Source organism: Hydra vulgaris, chromosome 12 (genome assembly GCF_038396675.1).
Source record: "Hydra vulgaris chromosome 12, alternate assembly HydraT2T_AEP".
NCBI lineage: Eukaryota > Metazoa > Cnidaria > Hydrozoa > Anthoathecata > Hydridae > Hydra > Hydra vulgaris.
In genome coordinates, this window is record NC_088931.1 from 13,009,405 (window position 1) to 13,034,530 (window position 25,126).

At 27.0% G+C, this 25,126-nt stretch overlaps 1 protein-coding gene across 1 annotated transcript; it reads right to left on the reverse strand.

Annotated features, from left to right (window-relative positions):
- Window positions 1-1,768: 1,768 nt before the first annotated feature.
- Window positions 1,769-24,681, reverse strand: LOC100199738 (kinesin-like protein KIF9). The gene is made up of 8 exons (XM_065812228.1): window positions 24,459-24,681; window positions 19,741-19,886; window positions 19,198-19,475; window positions 3,818-4,192; window positions 3,335-3,719; window positions 3,069-3,199; window positions 2,539-2,737; window positions 1,769-2,394 (listed from the first exon to the last, which is right to left on the reverse strand). The coding sequence occupies exons 1-8, from the start codon at window positions 24,617-24,619 to the stop codon at window positions 1,877-1,879; spliced, it is 2,193 nt and encodes a 730-aa protein (XP_065668300.1). The 5' UTR covers window positions 24,620-24,681; the 3' UTR covers window positions 1,769-1,876.
- Window positions 24,682-25,126: the final 445 nt, after the last annotated feature.

A 25,126-nucleotide genomic window follows, 5' to 3' on the forward strand; every position in this document is an offset into this window, starting at 1 on the left:
ATAAATAAATAATAAAAAAAAATAAAAAATTATGATTTTTAAGAATTATTCAGATATATTGAATAATCATGCAAGCAAATACGCATAATCTTCAGGATTATGCGTATTTGCTATATGCATGCTTTTTAGTAATATAGTTTTTTTGTACTTGTTTTTTTTTTTTTTTTTTTTTAATTTTTCTTAACCAATACAAAAACAAAAAGTTAAAGTAGGACTTTAGGACCTATAATTTTTATTTTATAAAGTCTTTAAAAAAACGTTTTATATTATATAGTGTTACGTTTTTTAAGTTATGTTGTTTTATATTTACGGTATAGACTAAGAGGCTTGGTGATAAAACAATTTATTTATATTATGTTTTACGACTTGAATAAATTTATATGGCAAAAAAAAAAAAAAAGTTTTAAAGTCTAACTCGAGTTATAATGTCTAACAATTACCCTTAAAATAATTATTTCACTTAAAAATCTAAAACAAAAAAAATTACTTTTATCCTGTTTTGAAGCTATTCTGCCCCACATTTTGCATCCACATTTGAAAAAAATATTAAAATAAAACTTTACAAAAAAGTGGTATTAGGGTATCAGAATAGAAAATTTATTAAATTAAGGATAAATTAAAGCTTTTTTGATTGGGAGAATGTAAAAACTAAAATTCCGTGAGTTTTGCGACATTTTTATCTACATTTCAAAATGCTGTTAAGGATATCAAAACTGTTTTCAATGAAACTATTGCTGTTTGAGCATCTTTTAATATCTAATATAAGAAAAAATTTATTAAAAAAAATGAAAACTAATTTTTTTATTTGTAAAAATAAAAGCACAATAAAAGCACAATTAGCGACAGGTAAAATTTGATTTTTTATTTCATGATCTCGGTCTTTTGAACGTTAAATTTTTTATTTCATGATCTCGGTCTTTTGAACGTTAAATTTTTTATTTCATGATTTCAGGCTTTTATACTTCAGTTTTTTATTTCTTGATCTCTGCTTTTTAAAGTTAATTTTTTTTTTTTATGATTTCGGTCTTTTAAAGTTAAATCAATTTAGAGTTGAAGACCCACAATACTTTACAGTGTTTCCAACTTAATTTTACTCTCTACACTAATCAAAAGAAATAAATATATAAAAAAAACACCTACACAAAATTGCAGGATTTTGTTTAACTCACGTGTTAATTTGAAAAATTTAGGTATGTTCATATATCAAATAAAAATGCTTTGCAAAAAACAACACTATTCTATAATGTTTGCTGTTCCTACCCTTAATGTGAGGACAATGAGTTAATCGAATATTTTTACTATATTTTTCTTTCTGTTGTTGAAGTTTAACTTCAACAACAGGTTATAAGCTATTTTATTGGTTGCTATTTATTAATGTGTTATAACACTAAATGGTTATAAAAGAAATAAGCAACTTTGTTTTTTCACTATTTCTGTTCCCTCCTATTTGCGATTTTTTTCAAAACATTCTCATTTGTCATATGTATGATCACATTTTAAAGTTTGAGTTTGCACAATGAAAGTACCGTGTCATGAAAAATCTCCTTTTATTTTCGAGCTGCTGGTAATTTTGATCAATAACTCAGTGACATAGTTGTGAGGAAACTTTTTATAGCAATAATAAAAATCAATATCACTTGTGCTTTAGCTAATAGGTTTTGTAAACTAGCATATTTGTTCTTTAAACTTAATATTATTACTTTTTTTTTCAAAAGAAGAATCTTTTTTTTGTCTTTTTTTAAAAACAATTTTCAAAAAAACTCATGTCTGCAAAAACTTATTTAACATTTTTTTTTTTTTTAAATATATACTTAAAGCCGAGTGTTAAAAAAGCTAAAAAGTAAATTAAATCTTTTACAAAAACATATTTTAATGTTTATGTTTGCTTTGTTACGAAAAATTGTTCTGCCAACTTTCTCCTATCTGTCTGTAAACGAGCACTATAGAATGCTGCCGATTCTGGAGATTTCATAAGAAGAGTTTTTTCAGCTTTTTCAAAACATGCTCCTCGGTCATCATCGACAGAGAAACAGGATGTTTGTTTTTTATCTTTGGAATTTTGCTCTGCAATTCCAAAACTTTCTTTATACCAAAACTCAAACTCGTTTAAAAGTTTTTGACGGCATCTTTTTATAACGTTTTCCAAATTAATTTTATCTACTCGAAGATTTTGAAGGTGCTTGTAATTTGAGCGGTATTCTTTTTTTAAAGAATGAAGTTTGTTAAGTGTGTCGAATTGCACTTCACTTAAAACAACAATGCCGTTTTGAAAGATTTCTTCGTTGACATCTTTTAAAACTTTAAGACTACTGTTTAGCAGCTCTATTTCTTGTAAACTTTTATTCATTACTGTAGAAATATCCCTTTCTTTGTAAACTATTTTCGATAAGCAATCTAGAAAATAATTTATATATATATATATATATATATATATATATATATATATATATATATATATATATATATATATATATATATATATATATATATATATATATATTCTTCTTATCCACATTTAAGACTGTTTTTTTTTTTTACCTTTGTTTTCAATAAGTGCTTTGTAAAGCGCATCACCAGCTTTACGTTTAAATGTCTCATAAGCTTCGTTTTTAGAAGGAGGAATATCTTGTATAAAGTTATGGATACTAGGTTCCATCTTTACAGAAATAGATGATAATAAAGGATTCGGGGTTAAGTGATGCTCTCCTTCAGCATTTTCTTTTGTCTTTTTATTTTTCTATTTAAAAGGTGAAATATTTTACATAACATAACATTACATAACAATTAAATAAACTGGCTACAAATTATTTTAACTAGTATAATAAATGGTGTTTTTAAATTTTTTTAACAAATTCAGAATAAATGTCTAACTGCTTATCTAAGTTTTTGTTATACGTTATATATTATATATATTATGATATATATTATAGTATATTTATTATATATTGTTTGCTATAATCTATTGATCAAAAGTCAGTTTTTCTAAAAAACATTCCCACAGTCAACACCAAACTTAAGCTTTGAAACTAAATTTGTTTTATTGTCTTTAAACTTTAAATTATGGGTACCTTTTTGAGATTTACAATAGCTGGCGACATTGCAGGCTTTACAAAAGTACCTGGACGACCTATGCTAAAGCTGTTTGCTTCTTTTTCTCCAACCAAACTTCCTTTTTCTGGTGTATTTATTGGTTCGATATCTAAATAGTTATTTACTTAAATGTGGATGAAGTGAAGAAAAAATGGTTGTATATTTGATGTAAAGATGATTGTCATTTTGCCAAGTTTATCTTTAATGTTAAAATTAAAAATTAATTAAAAAGTGCGTTTCTTACTCTTTTCACAATTCTCTTTCTTTTCCTTAGGAGCATACTTTTCTTGTAAACGCTTTTCAACTCGTGCTTCAGTTTGATTTACAATATCTCTGAATTGAACTAATATTTCATTGATTTGTTTTAAATTTAAAAAATTGATTTTTTCTACGTCAAAACTGATGTATTTTAAAACTTGCTGATGGATGTCATTGATTTCACTATCAGTAAACGACAAATAATTGATATCACTTTTATCAGCTAGTGTGTCATACGCAGCTAATTCTTTCTTTAACAAAGAAATATCTTTCTTATACTGGTTACAAAGATAAGTGGGATCAAGAGAAAAATTAATTACAGGTTGTGTTGGAACTTTCATAACGCGACAAGCAAACCGTAATGTTGACAGCTAAAAGAAAATTGAGCATAACCTTTCATCCATTGAAATAAAAATAGTTATAACTTTTTTTTAACAAACTATAAAGGATTTGTTATAAGGTTGCTCACCGATTCTTCAATATTCTCACGCTCTCCCTTAATATTTCCGATCATTACAATTTCACATTTTCCTCCCAAAGAATCTTGTAATAAGTGTGTTAACTTTGTTTGACGAAACGGAATGTGTAATCTTGACTTTTCGGACAAAGCTCTCACTGTCTGCTCAAAGAATGAAAGCGATTTATTAACTTTTATTGTTTGGTTTTGTGTTTCAAAAGGATATTTTTTAATGCGTTCAGATCCTGCCAAATCAACAAAATTAAATTTCGATATTAGAAACTTAGAATTCGTTTGAATTTGCCTCGTTTTGATTAAAATTGTAAAAATATAATGCGACTTATTTTCATTTTTGTCAATCTGGCAAGTCCTTCGATTCAGCTCTCCCTAAATAATAATAAAAAGTTATATAAATTTATATAAATTTAAAATGTATTATCAATTAGACAATAATTTATGCTGTTTAGCTCAATTAAACGATTGTTGAACTCTTTAAAATTCTCAATTGAAAAGAATTATATAAAATTTAATCAAGTAACATTATTAACTATAGCGCCATTTTAAACAGCTATTTCAGTTTCAACTAAAGTTTGGAAAACATATTTATAAAGGTAACCTTCCGAATATAATTGAATAAAAAAAGATATACATCTCTAATACTTCCAAAAATAACATTTTGTGTAATTGTGTTTTAATGAAAATAAAACAATTCAGTTAGAGCTAAGAATTGCTTTTAAAGTTTCAGATAATTATTTAAATAAAGTAGTTTATGTCCCATATTAATGATTAAAAATAAAACTTGTTTAGAATATAAAAGTATGAAAGTATGAAAGTATATAAAAGTATGAAAGTATTGGTTTGATTAAAAATAAAACTTGTTTAGTATATAAAAGTATGAAAGTATTGGTTTGATTAAAAATAAAACTTGATTAGTAGTATATAAAAGTATGAAAGTATTGGTTTGATTAAAAATAAAACTTGTTTAGTATATAAAAGTATGAAAGTATAGAAGTTTGAAAGTATTGGTTTGATTAAAAAAAAAACTTGTTTAGTATATAAAAGTATGAAAGTATTGGTTTGATTAAAAAAAAACTTGTTTAGTATATAAAAGTATGAAAGTATTGGTTTGATTAAAAAAAAAACTTGTTTAGTATATAAAAGTATGAAAGTATTGGTTTGATTAAAAATAAAACTTGTTTAGTATATAAAAGTATGAAAGTATGAAAGTATGAAAGTATTGGTTTGAATTTAAAAAATTATTTTACTTTAAAATGTTGCTCAAAATAAACACTGAACAAATACTTTTATATAAGGGAGAGTGGGAAGAAGTGGGACACCCCTATAATTTTGTTTAAGTGCGGCGCCAAATTACTGTTATTTAATGTAGACGTATAGATAAACGTATATTTTGTTATATTAATTTAAACGTATATTTTATCTGCCTTACATAGGGGTGAAGCGGGACTGAGAAAAAAGCCGCTGTTCCACTTTTCCTTAACAGAGTTGCGTTATTTTATTGTGGAAAGTTCTAGAATATTTTGGGTACGATTTTTTATAGTTTTTAAAATGAAAATATTGATGAATTTAAGCGGTTTTTAACTTTAGTTTCAGTTCTTCTACAGTGGATTTGGAAACAAAATTTGGAAAGAGAGACCTTTATTGAAGATAAATTTGATTCGATTCTTTTTACATCAATAGTTCGAAAGCATTAGGAAAGCAAAAGTCATGCATAGAAGTTTTTTTAACTTTGAATAAAATCATAATTTCATTAATAGTCTGAAATAAGATATAGTAATAACAGTAACTTTAATACCATTACGAATAAATATTTTTTTATCAAATCCAATTTCCTTTATAATTCATGTAATGCCTAGAGCTTATAAAAGAAAAAGTGAAACTCTACATGTTTTAAAAAACATTTTGGAAGTTGCTGCAGCCAAAGTGAAAAATGGAATTAACCTTAGAGAAGCAGCATACTTAGCTGGTATTTTTAAATTTGCGCTTCATCGGTGTAAACAAAAATTGTCAATACCCAGATACTAATCTTCAACCAAATTATCAGCATTCTATGATTTTCTCTGTTGCGCAATAGAAAACACTAAGCACTTATGTAAAATTCTGTTCCGATATGTTATATTACCTTACAACAGTTCAAGTAAGAGCTCTAGCTTTTGAATTGGCTCAAGCAAACAAAATAAAATGTCTTTTGCGTTGGATAGATAAACCTGATGGATGGATAGATTGGATAAGAGTTAAATAATAGTTACTTCTAAAAAGAAACCCAGAACTTTAACTGAAACTATTAGAAAACCAAACTTCAGAAACTTCACTTGCCAGAGCATCTGTATTCAATCGCTATACTATTGGTATTTTCTTTAACAAATTAGAAGAAGGTATCTCAGAGTCTAAAGCAACATTATTTAAAATTTTTAATACTGATGAGACAGGTTTTACTACTCTGCAAAAAACTCCTCGAGTCATTGTATCAAAGGGAAAAAGTCAGGCAAATAACATCTAGAGAAAGAGGTGAACTAGTAACAGTGTGTTGCATTGTTGCAGCAGCTGGTATAGCAATACCCGCTAATGAGAGGAAACCCGCTAATGAGAGGAGTACCAGACGGTTCTATCTGATAAGCCAATCAATCTGGATGGGTGAATGCTGAAATATTTATAGATGTGTTAAGGCATTTTGTTAAGTTTTCCCGCATAACAGCCGATCACAAAGTTTTATTGATTATTAATAACCATGAAAGCCACCTTTTGCTACAGCCACTTAAATATGCAACAGAGAACCATGTTTGTATGTTGACTTTGCGACTATATACTTCACATAAGAAACAACCTTTATATAGGTCTATTTTTGGTCCAATAAAAAGCATACCTTAATTCACCTGCCAATAGCTGGATGCTTAGCAATCTAGGTCAAGCCATTACAATTTATAAGATAACTAGTCTCATTCGACAAGCATAGGAAAAATTTTCTTCACCAACAAATATTACGTCAGAATTTTGCGCGACAAAAATTTGACCTTATATTAGACATAATGTTGATATTTTTTTACCATCAGGTTTACAGATGCCTTAAAAACCATGCAATGAAGACTCATGCAAGAAGTGTTATTCTTTCAGATATCTCATATTTAGGTGTGCAACATGAAGCAGTAAAAGAAAACTCCTCCGTATTTTCTTCTGATATTGTATGAGGTTATCCAAAGGTAATTTAAACAAAATATCCTTATTTCAGGTTTTTTTTAAATTCTATAACTAATCCATAAACTTTATTAAATAATGCATGTGATGAAAATATGTTTCTTGTGCAACAGTTCAAAAAGATTATTATATATTTTGCCGGCTCCTTTTTGTAAGATTGTAAGACGTGGACGTAAATAGGGAGAGTGAAAAACCTAGTAAACCTAGAATTAATGACAATTGTAGTGTGAATATTTATTACATAAAAACATTTCTGCCTCAACCGCATGCAAACATCAAGAACAAAAGATAAAATCATTTTTCAAGTGAACTTTAAAATTTCATTCTTAATATGTAATCTTAATTTGATGGAAAAATACATTGATGCATTGGCTATTTTGTTTAATTTAAATCAAACTTGGCTTTAAAATCAAAATTTTCTCAAACTAATATTTAACTCGTTAAAGTCGTCCCGATGTCCCGCTTCTCCGGCTCACATGTCCCACTTTACCACACTAGTCACACTTTATCCCAGTAGTAGGTTTTCTCTTAAACTATAAAAATACATGCTTTATTAAAACATGAAAATAAAAATCGTTTTTTTATGTTCTCGTTATTTTTTATAACAGCTTTACAAGAGGTAAAAAGCTTTTCCATAAACTAGATACTCATAAGTTGATAGGTATAGTATAACCAGTCAGGGATTCAAAAAGATGATATAATCGGGGGGTTATAAAGATAACTTGACTAGCCAAAGAGTCACAGTTGGTAAGGATGAAAGTAACCTCAGACTCTTTTTTATTATTAACAGATGCAAATTTTTATGGATGGTAAGGCACTAAAAAATTACTAAAGGCACTAATAAATTATTAAACTGAAACACTGCAACTATGCTGGGATTTAATAAAAAAAAAGGTACACTCAGTCTATGTAAAACTAAAAATCATTTTAATATACATTGAAAAACATTAATTAGCTAAAGCAAAATCATTTGATGAGATAAGGTAAGATTCTGATCCGGAAAACTTCATTCTCATTTGGAGTTACTTTATATAGAACTGGATCTAAATAGTCTGGTCCTAGTTGATCTTCAAAATCTAATAGACTGTTTAAGAAAAAACTTCAAAAACCTCTTGATGGTTCTAACAAAATAGAACCTGCTAAGCTTCTTGTTAACTAATTATAATAGTAACCATAATAGTTTTATGGTCAGTTGAAACCAGTTAATAAACAGATTGATCCTTTTTTTATTCTAAAAAATTGTAAAAATGATTATTTACCTGGAATCATAAAGACGAAATGTAGCAACGTAAGTGTCATGGTAAAATCTTTGAATACTTTTAAATGCCTTCTGATATAAAAAGAAAAAATTTCTTACAAGTGGCATAAAACAGTTAAAGGAATAAATTCCCCTAAAATAATGAGCAAAAAAGGAATCTTCTTAGTATAAAGGGATCTGTTCAGTATTCTCAGAATTGTAAATGGTGCGGAATACGCGCAAACAATGATATACAACATTGAAGTTTGTTTATTAATAACATGAAAATTTGTTTGAATTTTTTATTTTGTTTTTAATGTTTGTTTATTTAAAATAAAAAACTTTATTTATTTAAAGTTTTGAAATTTCTGAACTATACTTTATACTTAGATCAAACTTCGGCTTTTTTTCTTTTGTTTTAATTTTGCATATTTTTAGCTACATAAAATATTATATTTACTAAAAGTAATATTTTGCGAAAATCCTAAACTAAACTTTATAATGAAAAAAACTTTTAAGCAAGATATTTTTTGTTTTTAACTTTAAAAACATATTTTTATGATGTGGTCCAAAGTAATCTTTTTATAGGGGATACTCTGCACCAATTTTAAAGCTTCAATTGAATCATATCAAATCTTTTTTCTTTCATAAAGCAGTCATAACAACGAGGGACGGATCCAGCACTTTTTTGTCTTTGAGATAGCTAACTTTCGGACATAGAGCAAAGTCCAAACATTTGTATGTTTATACTTATGTAAAATAGGATGCTTTGCAAAAAATTGCGAGGATTAGAACCTGGGAACAAAAAAGCCCCAACATTTTTGAGCCCTCCCTCGCCCCAAACGTGAGTACAACAAGTTGATAAAAAATTTTTTGTACTATTCTTAACTAGACTCCTATTCATCAATAAACTTTAGGTTTTGTAGTATAATCTCTTAAAGTTCAAAAATAATGGCCATATAAAATTCATAACCCCCTTAAATTAAAGGGGGTTTAAACTTTAAATGATCATAATTTTTGAACACTTAGATATTATACTATAAAATTTTAAATTTATTGATGAGTATAAATCTAGTTGAGAATAGTAAAAAAAATATTTTATCAACTTGTTGCTCTTACATTTGGGGCAGGGAGGGCAAAAATTTTGGGTTTTTTGTACCCAGGCTTCTGTATCGCAATATTTTGCAGTCAGGAACTCAAAGTAAATAAATATGAATATACAACCTTTTCATAAAAGATCTTTCTACATATATGGGTATCTTTCCAAATTTTTCTAGAGACCAGTTTTTTGTGTCTAATTAAGATCATTATTTCTACTACAAAAAATTTTTATTTTTGATTTTATGTTAAACTGACTTTTATTTTTTAAATTTCTAAAAATGCGTTTGTTTTATAGGATTATTTGTTTATTAAAAAAAAATTTATTTATTTATTTTTTGTTTCATTTATTTTTATTTATTTTTGTATATGGTTTTGTTTAGCAACTTTATTTATTAAGTTTTTCAAATTTTATCCATACAAGCATGTTATGTTTTCACTATGGGTATAGTATTTTTTAATATAATCAACCATATATTACAAAAGGCATCATGGTTAGATCTTTATGATCTTCATGACGTTGCTTCTTTCCAATGTGAAAATGTAAAATATATTCAATATTGTTTTTGTGGTCTTCTTTTACAAATGACAGGACCAAGTAAAGCTTTTTTCTGTTCAGTGTTTGATGTAGTAAAAAACAGAATGGAATTTTGGGGTGGTGCTGCAGTTTGGCAATGCCAAATAGAAGTTTTTGAATGCAAAATCTTTTCTGCGATGTCTTCCTTCAGTGTCATGCCAAAGGAAGAAATAATAACAGCATGAAACTTGTTCAAAAATACATGCTAGCAGGAGACTAAAGTCCCAATAAAATGTTGACCGATTTTATGTCACAAGAAGCGACAAAGTTCAAAGCATCAACTTGAAATCAAAAACATGCAATGAGAATAATATCTAATGTAGGCCGTTTTACTCACTCCAAAGAACTATTTATAAAGCTGAATATACTCAATGTCTACCAAATAAATATTTTTCATCTTTTAATTTTCATGTATAAAGTTAATAAAAGAACAACACTAAACATTTTAATTCGTTATTCAAAATAAATAAACATAGATACTTAACCAGATACTCAAACAACACCTATATTCAGCCAAAAAAGTTTTTATACCACAACTGAGTTTTCATTATCCATTAGAGGACCAAAATTATGGAATAAAATCCTATCAAATAAACTTAAAACTCTTGAAACTCTTGACGAATTTAAAGTAAAATTGAAGCAAATGCTCCTAGTTAGTGATGGAGTGCTTGACCTTTTCGGTTGACTCAAGTTTTTTCGATTTAGTTTAAAGTTTATCTTTATCAACACTTTTATGGATTTGGTTGAAGCATGCTTAAATACAAATAACTATATATATATATTTTAATTGGAAAGGTTCAATTTCTTCTCAATTCTGTGTTTTATTAATAATTTTAGTTTTTAATCTTAAATAATTTACAAAAAAAAAAAAAAAATGTTGTTAAAAAAACCTTTTTTTTATTTTTTTATTTTATTGCAAGTTTTACTTTGTTCAAATTTTTATAAATCTTTATATACTTATTTATTTAATCATTATTTCTAAGAATTCGTTATTTTACTTTTTATTGATTATTTTATTACTTTAAAAGTAATAGAATAATCAATAAAAATTTTAAAATTTTAAAAATTTAAAAAAAAAAAAAATTCTTTATGACCCTGTAACTTTTTGTTTTTGTTTTATCTTTTTAAAAATAAAGTCTTATTTATATATATTGGTAACATTTATATACTCTATACGAAATTATTTATTTTTTACGGAATCAATCTCGGGGCTTGGCGATAAGACAAATTGTGTCTTCTCCTTGCCCCGGCGATCTGTATATTGGAAATATTGGTTGTATTTATATTTTTATACGGCAAAAAATGGAGAGAAAAAAAAATAATAATAAAAAAAATCAAAGATCAAATTTCCTTAATTCTTTGTGTTAGCAGTTTCTTGCTTGGAGGTGTTTTAAGCTCATTAACAGTGGTCATATCAATAGTTTTAACAATAATTTTAATCATTAACAGTGGTCATGTCAATAGTTTTAACAATAATTTTAATCATTAACAGTGGTCATATCAATAATTTTAAGACAAATTTTTATAAAACCATCACCTCCTTTAACATCTTGTTTGACTAGGTGGTCAAAACACATTTTCTTTTAAAAGAGGATTACTTCAGTCAGATTTGAGTAATGGTGTAAAGGTTACATGAGTATGAGCTATAAAAGCAAGTAATGATATAAAAATAAGTTCAAAAACTCATCAACCCTTCAATTTATTCAACCCTTCAATGGGCGACTTCAATTTTCCAACGATTTTATAATAACATTGAAAGAAAAAAACGGTCAAAATTCAATAGATATTGCGGATATCGTAAATAAAATTTTGAACCATCAACTTCTTTCACAAGCTACATTTGTGAAAGAGGATGATGTTCTTTTACCTTCTTTGGATTTAAGTACTACTGGAACATTCATTATGACAAATAACAATTTTACGTATGTAAATGTTCTTCTTAAAATAACAAATTTTGAATAAAATGCTTTCCTGTGCATCAACTATTTCTTTGTTATCAGATCTCGATTTAGCTTTTAAGTGGGCCCAAGACTGGCTTGAGAAATTTAATATTTTTAAATGTATGGTCATGCACTTTAGTTAGAATAACAAAAAATTACACTTTCATATTAATAAACAAAAATTAAATGTAACAGAATCTGACAGTGATCTGGAAGTAATCTTCTCAAGTAATCTGTAATGAAAAAATCAAGTAAGAAATGCGTAGTCTAAGTTTACCATATGCTGGGTTGGATAAGAAAATGGCTTGTTCGTTTAAATATTAGACTTCTGAGAATACTTTGCTTCTTTTGTGCAACTACTTTTAGAGTTTGTGGTACTAGTTTGGTTACCAATACAAAAGAGTAAAATTGATTTATTAGAAAGAGTTTAACATTGTACAACTCAATTAATAAAATTTCACTAGAAAATCAACTATGAGAAATTTTAAAATGCTTTCGACTTGACTAACTTGACAAAAAGGAGACTAAAAGAAAACATGATTCAACTTTTTAGTTTATCAACGGTTTCAATAATTTAGAAGCAATCAAAAATTAGTTTTCAACAAACTCAAACGAGAGGCCACTGCTTTAAATATGTGAATCACTTAGCAAGTGTCATGAAAACTTCTTATTTAATATACGCACGTTGATTAACGCACAATCAGTAAACAGTTTTAAACCAGGTATAGATTTTTGGATGAGCAGCAATCAAGCAAATTGGCTGCAAGAGCGTTTTAATACCACACTCTTTAATACTGGTTCACACCATACACAGCGACTATTAATACTATTGACACTAATAATTATGAAATAAACAACAAAGTAGAAAGTTTTGCTTCTACTCTTCTCATTGATTTGACAAGCATCATCAATTGAGATACATGTAAAGAAATCTGACAATTTTATTGAATTTTAAGACAAGGTTTAGCTCAACAACTCGGGATTTGGCTACTTGGTCGATAGTTGAAGCCAACTTGGTGATCCCAGAATTAGATAAGGATGTGTTGAGCTAGGTTTAAACCAGATCTTTAGTTGACATTTTTGTTTCATTAAAATGTTTTAGGGCACTCGATTTTCTTGAAAATAAATATTGTCAAAAAAAAAATTTTAATGATTTTTTCAGCTAAACATTACTAAAATCATTATGCTTTAAAATGATTTATATATACTTGGTATAACATTTAGAGGTCTTCTACCCTTTGATGATGAAAATTTGATGGTTGCTCCTAGTTTTGCATCTTTTTTACGACAAAACCTGCTCTTATTTACTCAGCTGTGGCAGCGCCTTGAACGGTGCATAGCTAAAGATATCCTCCTAAAGTTGATGGTGTGAAAATTCTTTGCCTAGAAGGGTTTGGCTGCCATCACAACTCTTTTGTGTCCTTTGTCTTGAATTTATAATTGTCTCAATGGACTCTTTTCAGTTAACTTCAACAATTTGAAAAATCAAGCAGTTTCAGCTTTGATTACGTGCCTTAGACCATATTTTGATAGTAGAGAAGTCAAAAAACAGTTTGAAATTGTTTATTCATTCCCTTAGTTTGGCATGCCACACAAAGTGCCTTGAGGAATTCTTGTATTACAAACAACAATGTTAAGGTATAGATTTTAACAACCTTTTCAGCTTGAATTAGTGTAACATGCCGTGTGAATTTTTTCATAGCATTAAGTTTCCTGTTATCTTAATGGGACTTTGCTTGATTTAACATTTAGAAATCTTTTTTGTTCACCTAATGCTGCATCTGAAAAACTGTGCTGATGCAGAGAAAATTAAAAAAAAAATGTTGGTGCGGAGGAAATATTATCAAGAAAGCATTCTCAACAATGTTTTTTATTTTGGTTCCATAAAAAATGCACTGAAAGGCAATAACTGAATTAGGGTGCAATTCTTCTGAGTTAGCAATTAGGAACTTATATATATTTCTGGATTTATTATGTAGAAAAGGAATGTTAAAATGTGAAAAATACAAAAATGAGTGGAAGACAAAAACTGGATTAGGGTGCAATTCTTTTGAGTTAGCAATTAGGAACTTATATATATTTCTGGATTTAATATGTAAAAAAGAATGTTAAAATGTGAAAAATACAAAGATAAAATAGTGTTTAAAAAGTTATATTAAAGCTACGTGAATTGTATTAAATAAATTTTATTAAATAAAAAAGTCTTTAAAAGTCTTGTGGCTCATACTCGGCACCAAATGTTTATGGTTTTTCACAAAAAAAAAAAAAACTTTTACAACAAAACCGTTAATGCAATAAATGCTTCTTTTCTTTCGTTTAGATTATTTTAGTTCAGCTTTGTTAAAAAAGATCTAAGGAAAAAATCACCCGCAAAAAAATCACATACAAAAAAAATTTTTTATTTTAAATCCTTTTTTGAAATTGATAAACAAAACCCTCAGTCGATGTGGTGGCACTTCTTGCATGTTCTTGAAAAATGAAGGATTAAGGTTTTGCTTGTAACATAATATGTATGTATAAAATATTTATATTATAAACAACTATTACATTGATATATTGTTTATTTTTATGCAGCGTAAAAAAAAACTCGGGGGATTTTATTCCGGGGGGATTTTAACTTGGGGGATTATTTCAGGGGGATTTTTTGCGAGGGGATTTTTTCCCAGGGGTATTTTTCCCGCTACCGATAAAAAAACGTTTCTTTTTATAAAAAATTTTGTAATGTTGTTTTATAAAAACTTCAACTTTCCATAAATTATAAATAGTTTATTTCATTAACTTTAAATTTTATTAACAAAATAAATATTTAATAATTGGTGATGACGTTTGTATATGAATAAAGCAAAATATTTTTTTGAGTACTGTAAAAATGCGAAAGATTTCGAATGCTGTCATTTCATTGTAATATGCAATAAATACAAAAATAAGAAGCTTTTTTATTTTTCTTGGACCTAATAAATTAGATGTAAAAGCTAAATTTCAAATTTTATCATTTTTGGTAAGTGGAACAAGTTTAAATAAATGTCGTGTTCCACAAGGTTCTATTTTTAGACCGTTCCCATTTCTAATCTATGTTAACGATTTAAACAAAGCCTCTAACTTGATGAATATTATTTATGCAGATGATACCAATCTATTCTAATCCCAAACTGATGTTTACAAACTTTTTTCTCAACAACTAATAATGAACTTAAATACATTTCTAAATGGGTTTAAATGTAATAAATTAACAGTTGTTTTTTTTTGTAGTTATTTTAGGTGCTCCCACGCCTCCTTCTGGACCTATGTCGCTTGTTGGGCTAGAGCTGGCGTTAAATACTAACAAAACTAAATGAATTCTTTTTCGTTCCTTCTCAAAAAAACGTTCTCCGCCAAATATTATGCTTAAAATTTCTATTGATGAAATTGTAATAAAAAGAGATTCTGTTATAAGATTTCTAGGTTTTTATCTCAATGCAAATATTACTTGGAAAAACTATATTAATCATGTAAGCACCTTATATTGACATTTTGTATAAAGCCCGACCTTACGTAAACAAAAAAGCTTTAAACAGCTCTATTACTCGTTTGTACACATAAAATAGTTCTGCCTAATTTTGATCCTTATATTCGTTTTTCTATTTTTAAAAGTAAATTAAAAGATTTTATTATTGCTATGGATGACATTTTAAGTTACTATTAATTTGAAATAAATCATGATTAATGAGATTTATAATAATAATTATATCAATAGATTTATTTTCTTTGGTTTATAAAAGATTTAAAAAATTTATGATTATGGATTTTTTTACAGATTTATTTATATGGATTTTATATAGACTTATTAATAAAGCTTTCTGATTATTATTATTACAGATACATGATTATTATTATGGATTTATTATTACAGATTCATTGCTTTGGTCATTTTTTAGATTTTGATTTTAAGTTTTTATAGTATGATTTATTGTTTTAAAGTATGATTTAGTGTTCTATTTTTATTTTTAAAACTGTAAAGGTTCTGATCATATAGTCGTTATGATCTTATTTCAGAAGCCTTGTTTGTTTGTTTTTGTAAAATATAGCATTTATTTTACGACAAATTAGGAAGCGTTTAGAAATTTTAAAAACTGAATTACGATAAAAAGTTAAAATAAAGTATAGCAAAAACATTTGCTAAAAAAAATAATCTTTTTTGTACTAAAAAGCGGAAAGTAAACTTTTAGTTTAAATTTAATAGTTCAGTAAACTAAAGATTAACAGGTCTGCACAAGATTCATTTCAAAACAGACCTGTCAGTCTTTAGTTTACTTAACTGTTAAATTTAAATTGAAAAGTTTATTTTAGTACAAAAAAGATTATATTTTTTAGCAAATGTTTTTGATAAATCATATTTTCTACTTTTTAGTCTTTACAAAGAGTTACGGTATTTAACAATGCGAATCATTGTTATGTGGCGTTGTTATTATTATGTTGCAATATTATTATTAAACAGTGTTTAGACAAGAAATAAGAGGAAGAGTTGCGATTTAGTTCTCTAGTATTTATCACAATGTTGGCTAAATGTTGTTAACAATATTGCATCAATATAAAATGTTCGCATTTTGAAATATATATATTTCAAAATGCAAATGCAGTTTATATATTGCCAATATTTTCAATCAATATTTGCTATATATATATATATATATATATATATATATATATATATATATATATATATATATATATATATATATATATATATATATATATATATATATATATATATATTGATAAATTCTTATATTGCTGTAAATACAACTCTTGTCTGTTTAAGAGTGATCAATATCTTTTTGAAAAAAATAGATCAAATAATATTATTAAAATATTCTAAATGAGAAAATACAATTTTATAATGGAACTTGAAGTATCATGCCATTCGGCAATCATCAGCCATATTATTCAAATATAAAATTAAAACCGTTATAAAAAATACAAATTTAGCGTTGCAACGGCATCTGACGTCAAGTGTACGTGATCCGATGTTTGCTAATCGCCAGAATCGAAGTTAAAAAGTAAAAATTTTTTCCAATGCCTACAAGCAGAAACCAATTCACTTTCTTTATTAAGTAGTAAACCACTATCAAAATTCATAATAAATTTTTTTCAATGATGAAAAGGTTACACTTTTTTGTAGATGGATTATAAGATAGGCATCTTTTAATTATGTTTCACTTAAATATAGGCATGTTACCTGCGTCTTTGTGTTTCCAGATTTCTTTGGAAAGTTCTGTATCATTTCTATACTTGGTTGCATTAAATGATTTAAGGTGGTTTGCAAATCTGAGCTTGAATGCATTTTCACTGATACCGATGTAAGATTTTTCTGTAAGACTGGGATTAGGTGATGATAAAGTGACTTTATATACAACGTTTTTTGACAGACATTCGTTATTTAACGGGCATGCAGTTTTCTTAATGCAGTTGCTATTTATATCATTAGTGATGAGTTTGTTGCGCAAAATTTGTTGGCTGTGTGAATTAATAATATATTAAATATTTGGCATGCAGCTGTAACTAACTTTTATTGTGTTTCTGTTGAAAATTTTGTGGAGCTTATGATGTAATGGAAAATGTAAGTCAATTAAGTTTAAGAAAAGGTATCCAATTTTTGTTACCGCATTTTTACTGAAAGGAGGATTAAACCATATTATATTTCTTTTTCGTTTATTAGTATTAGAAGGATTTAGATTTGAATGATATTGGAGATTGGTGTGAAATCCAGACTTTTCTAATGCGTCTTTATAAATAGGAGCAGACTTTTGGAAAATTATTTCGTTTGAAGAATTGGAAGACAATCTATGTTCAATTGAGGTTGGTAATTGTTTTAAAATGCTTGGTGGATGGTTGGAACTAGCATGGATATAATTTAGCGTACTATCAAGTTTATGGTAAGGCTGAAAAGTGCAGTTATTAAGATCAAATGTAACATCAAGGTAGTTAACAACTTTCATATTAGATTGAATGGAAATACAGAGGTTGTATTGTTTAAATATTTGAGTAAAATGCTTCTTAATTTTTTCTATTTTTGGACCGCTTGCGTTTTTAAGCACGGCTAGGCCATCGTCTCTACATAATCCAAAATCAGATTTTTTATAAAATTGCGAAATCCGGAAGAGAAGAAAAATATCGACTAACTCGCACACTTCCGCTCCATCAAATGCACCCATGGTAACATCAAATGAACCACTCGATTTCTTAATCCAAACTTTATCATTGGTAAATAATAAAGACTTACGCGCGTGGAGAATTAACGATTTATGATCAGCATCAATGGAAACGTATTGTTCTGCAAAGTTTATGGAGTCGATAAGTAGCTTTTCATTAATAGAAGGGTTAAAGTCAACGATGTCGAAAATAAGGAATTTATAAAAATGTTTGTCATTTATGTTTTGAACCAATTTATTACATTTTGTGAACTATTCCACTGATTTAATTGCAAAATATTTTTTAGGTTGCTGATAATATCTGATAAAATATGCTTACTTATTCTACCAACTTCATTCTCAGCTGGGTTAATTAGACGAACAGTAGGATTATTTAAAAAATTAGGTTTATGGTCTTTTAGAAACAATTGGAAGAACTGTTTATATGGATTTTTTTAAAAACGTCATGATTCTTTAGAATAGTTTTTCCTTCTTTATTAATGTGATCTTTTATAATAGGGTTGGTTTTTTTATAGTTAGAAAATATATATAGCAAATATTGATTGAAAATATTGGCAATATATAAACTGCAATAAAATGCCAACATATTTTTTTATCATAATCAATGAAAAAACATAAAAATTAAAAAAAAGAGCATCCTGAGGAAAATTGAAACCGCAACCCAGATTGCCGCGCCTCAAAAATTGCACACTAAACTCATCTCTCGACTACACTGCACATATCAATGAGTAAAGAATTTAATCATTTTTTTGCGTACAAATAAGGTTTTTATTATGTAAATATTATTTGTACGAATGTACAAATAATAACTTCCCAGATATAGAGCATTAAAATTTACAAAAAATATGCTGCCTGAAGAGGACTTGAATCCCCAACTTTATCACCCGCGCCTCAAAGAAGAGCGTTATTACATACACAACACTACACGAATATATTGATGATGTGACAAATAAAAATCAAATTTGTGGACAAGTTGCTTAATGAAAAGTTCTGGCAAAGTGAAAGATAAGATTACGAAAAATAACTTAAAAAGGAATAAAAAATTGAAAAAAGAAAAAAGAAATAACTATAAAAGAGTTTTCTTTACTTGCTTACTATTTTTAATATATTTTTATAAATAAATATGAAAATGTATAAAATACCTCAAAAAGAATACTTAATGCTATTTCTTCAGTCGCTGCATCATGAAGCGAAAGCCCTCTTACATAGGTCTCTCCATGTTCATTTACAGTGAGTATTAGCTCATCAACTTGGGATTCACTTTTTATAGGAACAAGTAAATCAAAAATTGTTTCTTTGTAAATTTTTAGGTAAGAAATTTTAACACTTATTTCTTGTTCATGACGTTCGTTGATTTCTTTGTACAATTGAGTGATAGCTCTCGGCACCAATCCTCTTTGCTGAAAATTATGACACGATCCTAAAATATAAATAATAATTAAAAAGTTATATCTAAAAAGTACATATAAATATTGGTAAAAAAATTTAGTATAAATTAAAATATATACTAATCTGTTTCTCTGTACTTACCTAATATTTATAACCAGCTTCCGTTAATCAGTTATTTAAACTAGTTAATCAGTTATTCATTCCTGTTAGTCAGTTATTCCCACCAGTTAATCATTTATTCACAACAGTTATAACTGCTTCAAATGGTTAGCTTTCTAATTATTGTATTAACTTACCAGTTATTGTGTATGTCTTTCCTGATCCAGTTTGTCCGTACGCAAATAATGTACAACTATAACCATCGAGAAATTTTGAAACTAGTGGAGCCGCACATTTTTCATATACTATGCTTTGAGATGCGTTATGAAGTATTCCACAAGTTCTAAAGAAGTATTATTAAAATAGACTGTTATTCTATCAAAAATACCTTGTTAGTTACTTAAGTGTTTTTTAAATTTTTAAATTATTTTTCAAAGTTTGCAATTGTGCTCTGGAAAATGTGTTTATTATTTTTCATATCGAAACCTTTAGAGGACTGTTTTTGATGTGATTACCTACGTCATTTTTTGATGTGATTATCTACGTCATTATTGATGTGATTACCTACGTAATTAACAAACATGAAAATGAAAGAAAATATATAATTGTGACTTTTAGTCATTCCTAAAATATATATGCAACGAAAGTTTGAAATAAACAAACATGCAACAACCTTTCTAAATATTTAACTAACTTTTTTACGTTAAATAAGTTTTATTTTTTTGATCAATAGTATTAGTTCTACTTTTACAAGAAAAAATTTAAACGCTTAATCAATTCAATTTTATTTGATTTCATTGCAGTTTCAAAAAAACTGCCAATATTTCCTTAACTAACTGTCAAGTTAGTCTTCCTTTACACTTAAACATGAGTGATCATTTACAGACTGCTACAAATGGTAATAAAATAAAAGACTAACACCTGTAATAAAATACTAGAAAAATTATTAAACAATCCAAGTATGCATAATAAGTTCACAATCCAAGTATGCATAATAAGTTCACAATCCAAGTATGCATAATAAGTTCACAACTTTATTAAAACATTTTATCAGAATCTATCGAAATTTTTCAACAAAAAGATTTTTCATTTAATCTAAACCAAAGTGGACACAAAAACTTAGATTGTGCAAATTTTCTCTTTACACTTTAAAGAATGGAAAAACCTAACTATAAGCGATCACAGGAATGCATTATACAACACATAGATACAAGCTAGCTTGTAAAAGTACAACACATAAATACAAGCTAGCTTGTAAAAATACAACACATAGATACAAGCTAGCCTATAAAAGTACAATAAATAGATACTAGCTCTTCAATGCGGGTCTCAAACTTCTACAAATACTAACATTGTATTTGTGGGATTGAAACTTCCACAAATACTAACATTGCATTTGTGGGATTGAAAAAAAAAGCGCATTGCAAAAATCTTTGTCTTCATGTTGTTCTCTTAACAACAGCCTGTTGATATAAATAAATAACTTCCAAAATTGTTTCAATAGTCAAATGCTTTGAATAAATCTCTTGAATATTCAAGTAAATATTGTGAATATTTACTATTTGTGATATACTTATTTTACACTTATTTTAAACAGAACTCTTTGAATTTATGATCTTGCAATTATGTCCGGAAATCAGATAGTCACTTTCTCAAACTTGGTTTCAAAAGAATAAGCTACATCCTTCATGCAAAGATTTATTTTCCAAAATCTTTTTTACTACAAAAAATTACCGCTATTGATAGTTCACGCAACAAATATATTGCTTCGGTACTGCTAATACATAATAGTAATACATTTTATCCTTTTTGATTAGTTCAAATTTATTCAATTTTTTTTAATTTATTTTATTCAAAATAAGTTTTACTATACTTTATAAACAAACTATAATCAGCAGCGTAGGTAAGATTTTTTAATTTTATTGATGACTTTTTTAGTCATTATGTAAACTGCAAACTTAAGTATGTTCATATTTATGTCAAATGAGAATGTTTTGCAAAAAAAATTGCAGTGATTATATGATATTATATGAACTCAAAAACTGTCTCTGTTGAAAGAAAGATATCAAAAGAAAGATTTCGAAAGAAAAATATCGAAAGAAAGATATCGAATAAAAGATATTAAAAGAAAAATATCGAAAGAAAGACATTGAAAGAATTCATAAAAGGTAGTTGGTATCAAAATATAAAGACAGGAAAGTTTTATACCAATTCTTTCCTAATTCTATATCATGGAGTTTAATCAAAAATAATTTTAACCAAGGAGGTAAGAACTGCATTCTTTTTTTTTTGTGTGTTTTAAGCAAATACTCTCAATAAATCTGCAAGCAGGCACTAATTAAGTTAAGAGTTAACAGAAAACAAAATGGAGGACTAAAGAGCATAAAGCAGTTAACAGAAGAAAAACTGTAGGTTCTATGTATTAGGAATGAATAAAAATGGGAGAGATTTCTAAATTACCAAGGTTCTTGAAAAACCTTTTAGAGCATGGTGGAACAGCTGCAGTGATTATTTTCATTCTAAAAAATGAAACTTAATTGAATGACGTCACATGTCATTAATTTTAGGTTTATGGAAAAAAATGGTGATAGCTTGTTTGATCAGCAGCCAATGACGTTATTTGTAGAAAAGATAAAGATATATAACCTTACGACAATGTAACAGAGGCTCAAGCTTAAAAGGTAGAGCAGATCCAACAACTATAACAATGCGTTCTTAGACCTTGACTAAAAAAGAGGGCTTTGTTAGGGGGTTTATTTTGAACTTTTTCATTTTTTAAGGAGGTTTTTACCAGTAATTTGATCTAAGAACGTTAAATACTAAAAATTAGAAACTTAGTACGGTTTTTAAATTCTCTACAAAACATTTGAAGTTTTAGTAACGGATTGTGCAAGCGTTTTGAACTTTTTTACACATTAAATGTTATTGTTGTTTAGCTCACAATAATGCCTATTAATCACTAAATCATAATTATACAAAACTTAATTAATTAACAACTTTTACTTATTCCACAGACAATTTTTTTTAAAACACAATAGATGTTACGAGACATAAATTAGTTTAGTTACTCTAATTTTAATATCTTTCAAACATTTTATCTGGTTACTTTTATTCGAATACATTTAATATACTTTAAATACAAACTTTACTGTTAACCCTGTTTGCAGTATAGACCTCAGTCTTGTATTAAACAATAACAGAGGCTCCCATAACAAAAAAGATTGGTAGACCTAATAAAAGTCTGAATAAAAATGTACCTATCAAAACAAAATTGACAGTACTTATATCAGGAAAAAACGTTTACTGGATCCAATTCATATTTCAGTTATTGCTATAAAAAAGAATATTCTCGTCTAAGGAAGTAGACATTTTTCTTGTTCAAATCATTGGATTATTAGTTCTTTCCATAGACTCTTTCCATAAATATCTTTTAGGGATAAAAAAGGATTGATGTGTAGAAACAAGAATGATTGCAGATCATTTATTTGACGGCATCATTAAAAACTTTTTCTTACCAATTAAGTCTAGCAGGAAGTGTTGATCAGATTGTTCATTTGGTAGCCGAATATGAGTGAATAAAAAAAACTCTCAAAACAAGAAAAAATTATAATAAAAAACTATGCTTTAAAATTAAAAAATGCAAAAAAAATTTTTTATTTATTTAGCATTAAGACCATAATGGCGGATAAACAATCAAATATTGGGTTTTTGGACTAAATTTTAAAAATATATATCTTAAGTTAGCCATCATATTATATTCTGAATATATAAACGTCATAGACATAAAACCTGCTACTTTTGTGATTTCGAACGTTCACTTTTTAATCATAAAATGTAGCTAGGCGTGCAAACTTATTTAAATGAAGACAAACTTATTTAAATGAAGACAGTAAAAGTGAAACTGAGTAGAGCTGGGAGAGTTTTAAAAAAGTAATCTCATCCTTAGAGTTCAAAAATATTTAAGAAAGATATAATCTATGCCTTAGAATTTCAAAATATCTGATACTGCTGTTTTTTTCATGAATAGTGATTTTTATTTAAAACACTTTTGCCATTGCGTATATATTACATATTATGTTTATGGTATCAAAAGTATGCCCGATATGTTGTAGAACTATGACAAACTTTATTTTTTGGATTTTCTTACAAAACCAAAAGTAGTAACAGCTACTAAAAAGGTAAAACTTAATTTATTTACAAAATATATAAGCATATTAAGGTGAATATAAAACTTAAAGATGGAATCCATAACCTGTTAGCAGACAAGCGTGTGCTGACGGACTTTATTTGAATATTAATTTAAAAAAAAATTGTCAAATGCTAAATCAATCTCTAAAAGAATGGGTCAACAGAGGCTTTTTTAGTTAGATAGTTACATTTACCAAACAATCGCCCTGTTATTTTATTTATGGATTTGCTTGGAATCTACAACCGTTTTTTAAAACGCCTTTAAATGCTTTTCGCGTATTTCGAGAAAAACGCAATTATAAAAAATTATCTAGAAAAACTCTTTGTAAAATCTTTTTTGAAACTAATAATTTTTATGAATTTTATCATTATTTTAAAAATATATATATTCTATAAAAATTGTAAATTTACGTCTTTAAGTTTAATTTATAGATGTAAATTTAACATAAAGACGTCTTCAATTTTAACTATTTAAACCTTATTTTAAAATAGAGAAAATAATCGTTTAAAATATAATGTCATTGCATTAGTAACATTAAAATAATTTAAACTAAAAAACAAAAAAGTACAAACATACATTAAGTCTAACATCAATCAATCCACCTTCGAAATATAGCAGGCGCTTTATCTTAATTTATCCACTCACTACCACAAAATTTATTATCATTTTACTAATTTAGAAAACCTGTAATGATTTTAATTATAAGTTTGCTTGAGACATACATACTTGAAACTCCATTCTCTAACTTGATTGTCAATGTAACCATTCGCCTTCTCTTTCCGAACATTAACATTCAAGGATTTTTCATCTGGTAACAAATTAAAGGTTTCGCTTGAAAATCTATCTGAAGGTTTAATGCGTATATAAACTTTTGCGTATTTATCCATTCTTAAACTTAATCAACATTTAATCAATAATTGCGTATATTAATGATTTTTTATGCTACTAAAATGTGACGTCAAATTATTAGTATATTTAAAAACATAAATAAATACATCAGTATATATATATATATATATATATATATATATATATATATATATATATATATATATATATATATATATATATATATATATATATATATATATATATATATATGTATATATATATATATATATATATACATATGTATATAGTCCGCGCCAAACAAATGGCACACACTATAAATATAATATATTTTATTCATTTTAAACATTAAAATATCTAAAAACTCCTTTAAACATTAAAATATCCAAAAATAGTCATAATCAGAGAAGTAATAAAAAACATATTGTTTTTGGCGCCAAATATTTTCCCGCGTCAAAATATGGTAGATCATACAATATTTTCTGGTGACAAACGGATAGCACACTTCGGTCATTAGGCATTTGACTTCAACAGACGAATTGCTA

Coding starts and splice junctions, on each gene's coding strand:
- LOC100199738 (XM_065812228.1), bottom strand. CDS start 24,619: ATGGATAAATACGCAAAAGTTTATATACGCATTAAACCTTCAGATAGA. Junction 4,193..19,197: donor CATTAAGTATTCTTTTTGAG/GTATTTTATACA, acceptor ATTATTATTTAG/GGAGAGCTGAATCGAAGGAC. Junction 2,738..3,068: donor CTATTGTAAATCTCAAAAAG/GTACCCATAATT, acceptor CCTTTTAAATAG/AAAAATAAAAAGACAAAAGA.